Raw genomic sequence first — 8,642 nt, forward strand, 5'->3', positions numbered from 1 at the left:
AGAGCTCCATATCTGAGCTGGGATGGTTGTTGGTGTTGGCTCTGAAGGCCCATGATTGCTACCTTTTTCCCTTCCCTTCCCAGTGACATTCCTGCACTGAACTAGGTCATCAGTGCATCAGAGACCAACAGGGTAACCAAAGGGCCTGGGATCTACATCAGTTCATTTTATAGATGTTTAGTGCTAAGGCATGAACCAATGTGCATGAATAAACATGTGTGTGCACGAAAGCTGTTCTGTCCCTTAGCAGTGCTCAAAACTTCTGCCCTGAAGAATAAGTTTTGATTCTTTTTTTTTTTAATCTCTACTTTGCCAAAACCTGCAACAGTACCTGTTTTCCTTGCAAGTCCAGGACTCCAGTTACCTGCATGCCACTTCTGCACAACCCCATTTCTCTTCAACCAGGCATGACAAGAGCTTTAACTGTGCAGGGCGGATTGGCTGCAGCAGCTCCCGTGGGCACTCTCACCCTCCTCCCACCTCTGTTGCAGGTGAGCATTGCTCCTGCGGCCATCACTAACAGATGGCATTTGCAGGAGGGAAAAGTTTCTGCTGTTCATGGCCACTGGAAGAGGGTAGTGGTGACCTGGGACACAGACGCTCTGCCTCTACCCCAGCTTTAAGATCAAGGGCTGGGCACTGTTTTTCTCACTGACCTGGACTTGCTGATCACCTGCTGGCATGAGGTTTTTCCTCCAGTATGTGGGCTGTTTCTTTGCTTTTTTCTCTACTGGGTTTTTGATAGCATCTACCTGGACAGACTGCTGGATGGTGAATGCTGATGATTCCCTGGAGGTAAGATCAGGGTGAGGAGAGCCTGATCTCCAAAGCAACCATGTCCTGGAGAGAGGTTGGTTCCCGGTATCATTGCTCCACTATCATGTACTTTTTCCCTGTTGTGCTGGATGAAAGTGGATGAAAATGAAATGAATGACTCTGGCAAGAGCAGGGAAAAAGTAGTATTTTCTGCAATTCTCTCTGCCAGACTTTATTATCCAGACTCTTCTCTCACTTATTAAGTTCAGGAAAGGTCTACAGGTTCTAGGTTTAAATGTGCACAAACTTAAATACTGCTATCCTGTGTCTCCAGCCTGCATGGATATTTTGGAAATATTTCTAATTCTGTAGGTCAGACTTCTTGGTGAAAAAGTCCAGCATGCACACCTGTGCTCTGCCAGTCTTTTTCTTAACAGCCATTGAGCTATAGGGCTAGCAGAAATTTATGGGGAATATGGGGACTAGAGTCAGATCCAGCACTCAAAAATATCTTCTTGAACTTGTGCAGACATTAGCACTCTTGTGTTAGAGAAAGGTACCGGCAAAAGTAAACTGCAAACAACAAGGTAGGAGAATGCCGCACACATGCAAGCTGTGCCCCAGAGATTCCAGACCCCAAACCGTTGCTATTTCTCCAGCACTCAGTACTGCAAGTTTATATTTTTCTTCCCAGAGCAGCCAGCACTTTCTGTACATTTAAGGGCTGCAGGTCCATAGTGTGGGAATCTGCTCTCTGGTAAACTGGATACTTTATGCGGTGAAGGTAAAACACCTTCCAAAAAAAAGAGTTTGGCTGAATATATCAGGAGTAAACTTCCTATCTGCTATCCAGCATGGGAAACCAGAAGAGCTCCTCTGCACTCAGTGATTGCAATGCAAAGTTTAGCTGCGTCATCAAGTGATGAATTATCTGAGAAAAGGCTGACAGTGATTACAATAAAAATACCTTTTTTTTCTCTATGTCACAAGAAATCCCATCGATCTGACTGCCAGTCCCACCCTGGAAGGTGGTTGTAGATGCTGAGGTGGTCATAGATCCAATGCAGTGAGGTTGCTGATGGTCAGTGTGTCTGTTCAGTGAGCCACTTCTCAGGGAAAACAGTGTGCACCCACTGACGCTGGCTAGGATATCACTCTTTGTTTATCATCTTAATTTAGGAGATATTTTAGATTCATTTTAGGAAGCTGCAAATCACCTGGAGTCAGCTGAAGATATCAGTATACTCAGAAAAGCCAAATGGATCCCAGATTGTGCCACCATTTCCAAGTAAAACAGAAGAGGGAAACCCAACTCCTGAGCAAAGTGGGTCCAGGAAAGATCCAGTCCTTTACCCTGAGGCTGTGTAACCTTGTCTTCTTGGCACAAAGGCACATGTGCTGGGCTGTCACAAAGTGCTCCATTAACACCCAGTTTGGTTATTAGCAGCCACTACTCTCACATTCCTGCTCTGAGTGTGAATACTAAATAATGGAGAAAAATGCCCCCAGCCTTAATACCTGACCGACTGATCTCCTTAATGGCCCAAATGACTCACTGCCTCTCTAAATAGGAGAATGCAGGTAAACCATCCATGGCCAGAAAGGCATGGAGTCTGCAGTGACTCCTGTTTTCAGCTAGAAAAAGGGTAATTCAGGCAACTTTGACTTCAGGAGAAAGGAACTCCAATCCTCCAGCATAGAAAGTCGCCTGGCTTTGACCCTGGCCCTCAGCATGTGGGGAGGAGGAAGCCCTTGCTGTGGTCCCACTGGAGAGGAGCAGCCCAGAAGAAAGAGGCCAGGGAGCGTGGGAACAGCCGCGGGGACCCCAGCCAGCGCTTAGCTCCCGCAGCCCCTTGCCTCCCCTTCAGAAACAACCAAGTTATGGCAACACAGACAGTGGTTTAAGCTGGTGCATTCCGTGTGAGCGTCAAGACAAGCCTGGGTCAATTTTTGCAGTAGTTTGTGCTGGAAAAAAACCATAATCTGCTTCCCAACAAGCACTGTATTGTGTACGCAGTCCCTCCCTGTTGCAGGCGGATTAAAAATATTACCACTACTGTTAAACGCTGCCTGTTTTACTCTCGTGCTGGGCTTGTAATCATTGTATATTGGCATCTTTTTACAGTGCGGTGAAACACTGTGACTAACATAGCTCACCTGTTTGTTTTCTGTGCTTTCCCCAGAAGGGGAAGTGCTTCTGTCATTTTTTTGTATTAGAATTATTTTAATATTAATTATACATTAAGCATAGGATATAATTATGTATATATTACAGTCATTATGCAGTTTATGTTTCACATGCATACTTGTGTTAGGGAAAGCAGGTCGTGGCAATGTGTTTCGTAATCGAAGTGGGAGATGAGGAGTTTGGCCGTGATGCTTAGCTTCTCCGGGAGTCCTTGGCTGGGTGCCCAGGGAACCTGGAGCAGATTTGCTATGGGGGGAAACAGGGGACGGGGCATTAGTGCTACCAACATGGTGCATGGGCCCAGCCATGGGATGGAGAAATCCATGCCCCCACATGATGCCCCAGCCAGCCTTGATCCCTCTTCCATTTACAGCAGTGAGTTCCTGTGTGCCTGAGGGTCTGTGCTGTCTGGGCAAGGGCAGGCGCCCAAGGGTGGTTTGGGAGCAGATTAACAACCAGAAGGACAAACGGTGCACAAAGCAGAGAGGAGCAAGGGATGGCCAAGGAGGTTAAGCAGCAGATAACAGAAACCAGAATAGCTCAGCAGTGGCTCAAGCCAGCCACGGGTCTCCCCTCCGACGTCTGTCCCCATCCCTCCTGCAGCAGGCAATGAGACGTGTATCCCTGGCTGTGCGTGTGCTGCACAGAGATGGGCTGATCCCTGCTTCTGCCCATCTTCAGCACTAGCAGGAGCAGGTGACAACTGAAACACCCCAAGAAACACAAAACATTTATGAAGTTTTTTCTAATCTGGGAAGGGGGTTGTTTCGTGAGCTAGACCATGATCACAACTGTTGCACCTTAAGACCTCTATTTTCATTGGAGGCTGACAAAGCCTGGAATCCTGTTAGTCTCCTTATAAATAATTTAGATGAAGAAGCTGCTTGTAAGATTTAAAAAACAATACTAATGCAAGCAAGCGAGGAAGTAACTGAGAGTATTAGCTGAATACAGAATAGTATGAATAAGCCTACGGTGGTTTGGGAGGAACATGAGGTGATATAATACAAGTGGAACACAATGTAATTTAATAACAATATGCTAATTTCAAGCACAGCCTGAATGGTGGTGAGTTAAGATAGAAGAGGAGCTGCAGCTGGATTAAGAGGGCCACGGTAAAAACTTACATCCAATGTAAACATGGCAAATTGTTTTACATAACATTGTTCTCTTGAAAAACACAGAAGCAATGAAATCAGGTTTTTCCAGCACTGCTTCTCATTTTGGGGGGGATATTTTTCATTAAACCTGCCCTGAAATTCTCAGAAATTGTAAGTAGTTTTCATCTTCATGAAACAAAATGTGTAGATTGTTTACATTCAAACATAAATAGTATCTTTTTTTGCCAGTCTGAAGTAGTGAGTCAATTTTCAGAGAAGGTGTGCAGTTTGGCTCGGACGCTATATTGTGGAGAAAATATTGCAGTTGGCTACGGACTTCAATACATCCTGAATGAGACTTTATTAAGTGGCTGAGCTGTGTTATTATCTGCTTTGTGATTTACACGGTGCAAGAAAAATGAATTGCATCATCCAAGCAAGCCCGGTCCCCTTCCCCTGCATGAAACCCATTCTCTGGGAGAGTTTCTCCTTCCATTAACTGCAGCGGGTGTCGCTGGCAGCAGTGGGACAGGCTGGAGTCCAAAGCTGCACTAACATTAACTCTGCTCCTTGTATGAGCAATTCCAGGAATGTTTTAGAGGTGCTTGTTGCCATATTTGCATTGGTAATGAAAATACCTCCCATATTAAAGTGATTTATGGAAGGCTGGGCTGGGAATGGTATCTACAGCTTCAGGACAGCGGAGACATTAGCCATGATGCTACTGCAACGTCTGGCCGAGTCTGGATGTCTCAGCGATGAGTGTGGCTCGGGTACGCATGGTCCCAAAGCCGGCAGCGTACTGGGAGCCCCAGGGCCAGGATCAGCGCCGGCTGTCCCTCATTTTTCAGCCAGTGTTCATGGCTGAGTCAGTTTGGGGCAGCCCTCTACAGGTGTCTGGAGAGGGGCTCACATCCACACCTCTGCTCTGCAGCAAAGCACTCCTCTACCACGCTGTGGCCACCTCCCATTGTGGGCGTCCGGCTCCTGGTGCAACGCCTGCCCCACCAGTAACACTCCCCTCTGAGCTGCTTCTTCTTGGCAGGAGGATGGTGTAAGGGGAGCATGGACAGCCAAGTCTCAGGTTGTCTGGTCCATAGCCCTGCCCAGCTCAGCCTAGACAAGCATTTGGCAAGGAGTGATCAAACCTGCTCTTAGATCTCTCCTGTCAGCCACCCCCCAGCTCCTCCAGAAATTTCCTTCAGAACTTTTATCTCTACCAATAGGAAAGTTTTTTTTCCCCTAATGTCCAGTCTGAATTTCTTCTGCTCTAATTTAAAACCATTAGTAGGGACAGAGAAAACATTGTCCTTTTTCTGTATCCTGCTGCTTTTTTTCTTCTTCAAGTTAAGTAACTCCAGTTTGCCATCGATGTAACTGGACCAGGATTTCTGTTGAAGGGTCTAGCTGACCATCTGATGGGTTGGTGGATATATAAACTTACAGTCTTCTTTCTCTTCTCAACCCGTAGGTGAGTACAAAATGCCGTGGCCTGTGGTGGGAATGTGTGACAAACGTTTTTGATGGAATCCAAACTTGCGATGAGTATGACTCCATCTTCGCCGAACACCCTGGTATGTAAGAGTCAAAGGTGTTTCTACAAGTGGCGGGGACACCTGAGTGCAGACAAGAAGAGCATCTATTCTACTCAGTGACAGATAATTTGGTGCACATACCTATCAGAGCCATGTTTCTTTTCTCAGTAGGTATTGCTCCCAGGGGAAGCTGGAGAAAGCTTTACCACAGAAAAAAATGTTCCTATGGGATTTGACCCCATTACCCACCCACCCTTCCATTCCTTGTGCACTAGAATGATCTGCTTTTGTCCTGCAGTGAAGCTGGTGCTGACCCGAGCCATGATGATCACAGCAGATATCCTGGCAGGATTTGGATTTCTCTTCCTTGTCCTGGGACTGGACTGCGTGAAATTCCTTCCCGATGAGCCGCTCATCAAGCTCCGCATCTGCCTGGTGTCTGGAATTACGTTGCTCATTGCAGGTATTCCCCTGCTGCATCCCCATCCTGCAGGACACCCTTTAGCAAAGGGGGGAAGCTTTAAAGCCTTCTTTTATTTTGAGGAGAGGAGTTGGTGATTTTCTAGAGGGTTAACATGGGGGAAGGATCTTTATTTGCTTTATTTGTGCAATATAGCTTCCTCTGTTCACTGCCTGCCCCTAACAGCACATAGTTGAGTTTATCTGCTTTCATTTCATGTATTGACCAGGTGACTTGACTCTGAGTTGACTGACTTCCATTTACTGCTGTTTCACTGTGAAGAAGTCAGTGTTGTTGATAAGACAAAGAAACCGAATTGCTGAAGGATTAAAAAGTCCTGGCATCCTGGTTTGGTTCCTGGCTCTGCCACAGATTGTGTGACCTTGGGCAAGTCACTTTTAGCCCGAAATTTCTACAGCCGATCTCTAATAAAAGGATAATAACACATCTGTTCCTCCTAGGTGATAAATACCCAACTGACTGAGGTGCTTTGCTGTTACAGCCAGTGGGAGAATTTTAAATGCCAAAACCAGGTAGACAGCCAACTAGGTACCAAGTAATTTCATTTGACTTTATGCCAATATCGAACATCTACCTCTGCTTCAGTGTAAGCAGATTTAACACACAACTCACCCCAGCCACTGGGACCACATGTAAAATACTTTGAGAGGTTCTTTTACACATCCTCCATTCACCTCCCAAAGTTTGTCTGAAAAACAAAGTTCTGAAAGTCAGAACAGATTAGAAAATTAAATTCTTGAAGCAACTTTACGAGTTGATAAACAAGCTTAGAAGGGAGGAGCTTTCCGCCTTTTACTGCAGAAACCTGAGTGCTGCCAACCAGTGCTGACGGTGTCCGTGAGGGCCAAGCTGCGAGGTACAGCCTCTGCCTGACAGCGCTCCAGCTGATATCAGTAGGAACCAGGGTGAATCTGCCAAAGTTACTGGGCTGAGACAAAACAGGGGTCAAAACCTGTCCATCCTAAAGTCTGACCCAGCAGGCAAAAGGCTATAACTCCAGATTTTATATTGGTGATCTCCTCATGGTCCACCTGGGAGCTCTGTGTGGCGCCTCCCTCCTGTCCTGCAGGTCTCCCAGGCATTACCGGCTCGGTGTGGTACGCCGTTGATGTCTACGTGGAGCGGTCCTCTCTGGTCTTCCACAACGTGTTTCTCGGCATCCAGTACAAGTTTGGCTGGTCGTGCTGGCTTGGCATGGCGGGGTCACTTGGCTGTTTCTTATCCGGGGCCCTGCTCACCTGCTGCATGTATCTCTTCAGAGGTGAGGAACTGAAAGGTGGCAGGGCTGGAACACAGTTCAGAGATAGAGCCATCGCTCAGGGCCTGCTACAGGCACACAGGGTGGGGAAAGTCCTTCAGGGACATTCTTCAGGATGGTTGCTCATCCCCAGTAGCAATATCTCCAGCTGTAAAATAGGAATAGCGTTATTTCAGCAGCTCTAGAAAGCACATCAAGGTGTTCAGGTGGGAGCTGAGGTGTAAGTAAGACATAAAAAGTGTTATTATGTCATATCTTGGAGTGCTGCTTTCTCTGCATTTCGAGGCTTTGCAGCTGCATGTCACCAAGCATTCATTAGCAGATCCTATTTCTCTTCCTGTGCCTCACAGAGACCAGCTCTGGAAGATTCCACTCTGCTTACTCCTTGAGGAAAGGCTATTCCTCAGCTGGGACAATCGTAACAAACATGCATTTGCCATCCTCTCAAACAGCTACTGCCAAAATGTATGCAGTGGACACAAGAGTGTGAGGAGGAGGTGAGTGCTCCAGAAAGAGCGCTACTTCTATTTGTACTGGATTGCACAGAGACCCAAGTTCCTGTGGTTGTGATACAGATGCAAAGTTAAATTTCAAGGATGTACTGTATGCTACAATTTTTGCCCTATGACAGCTTCCCCCCCCCCCCGATTCCGCCTCCTACAAGAAAGTAATCTCTGAGGAGATCTTGCTTTAGGGATTCCTGTTATCTTGAGTGCTGAGGCCACTTGCAGAAGCACCAACTGAAATAAGCAACACAAACTCTTTCAGCATTTGGCTCAACACTATCAGCACAAGTGAGTTAAATCAGCCACTCCTGGATCAGACCCCAGTGTTCAACATGAAGACCCCCAAACTGTAAGATGCCCTGTCTGGCAATGTGTTGACAGAACATACAAAGCAGAAAATACAGGAGAAGAGAGGGACTGATCTTCTGGCCAACACCTGGACCCTGTGCACCCAGCATGGGGGTCTGCTCCTCTTAAAGGCAGCTGAAGAGTTCAGCAGAAGATAAAGAGCTGTGTTAAATGCCTAGCCCTCTCTTTGGCCCGTGAACCTCTGCACTGAGGAAACACTGCAAATTCAGGTGCATTCTTCCCTGCAAAACACAGTCTTTCTCAGTAAATGTTAAAATGTACATTACAGATGCTCTAGACTCACTGAGATCTGGAAATTGCGAGCTTCTTTCTGCTTAGTAAAAATTTTGCCTGGTTAAAGACAAAGTGAGTGAAGATCCAAGATCTGACCCTGTGCATGACAATATATCTATACCAGCTAGAAACTAGGATAAATGATAGCAAAATCTATTGTTCCTTTCTATCAAAAG

At 46.4% G+C, this 8,642-nt stretch overlaps 1 protein-coding gene across 1 annotated transcript; it reads left to right on the forward strand.

Annotated features, from left to right (window-relative positions):
• The first annotated feature begins 681 nt into the window (after positions 1-681).
• Positions 682-7,808, forward strand: CLDN16 (claudin 16). Its single transcript, XM_010573070.1, has 5 exons — positions 682-795; positions 5,516-5,618; positions 5,878-6,042; positions 7,130-7,321; positions 7,669-7,808. Exons 1-5 carry the CDS (start codon positions 682-684, stop codon positions 7,806-7,808), a joined length of 714 nt encoding a protein of 237 aa, XP_010571372.1.
• Positions 7,809-8,642: the final 834 nt, after the last annotated feature.

Source organism: Haliaeetus leucocephalus, unplaced genomic scaffold (genome assembly GCF_000737465.1).
Source record: "Haliaeetus leucocephalus isolate CR32 unplaced genomic scaffold, Haliaeetus_leucocephalus-4.0 Scaffold362, whole genome shotgun sequence".
Classification (NCBI taxonomy): Eukaryota; Metazoa; Chordata; class Aves; order Accipitriformes; family Accipitridae; genus Haliaeetus; species Haliaeetus leucocephalus.

What these genes read in the sequence shown, in the direction of transcription:
- CLDN16 (XM_010573070.1), top strand. Translation starts at nt 682, where the DNA reads ATGAGGTTTTTCCTCCAGTATGTGGGCTGTTTCTTTGCTTTTTTCTCT. An exon ending in ATGCTGATGATTCCCTGGAG is followed by an intron (nt 796 to 5,515) that starts GTAAGATCAGGG and finishes CTCAACCCGTAG; the next exon opens with GTGAGTACAAAATGCCGTGG. An exon ending in CTGCATGTATCTCTTCAGAG is followed by an intron (nt 7,322 to 7,668) that starts GTGAGGAACTGA and finishes TGTGCCTCACAG; the next exon opens with AGACCAGCTCTGGAAGATTC.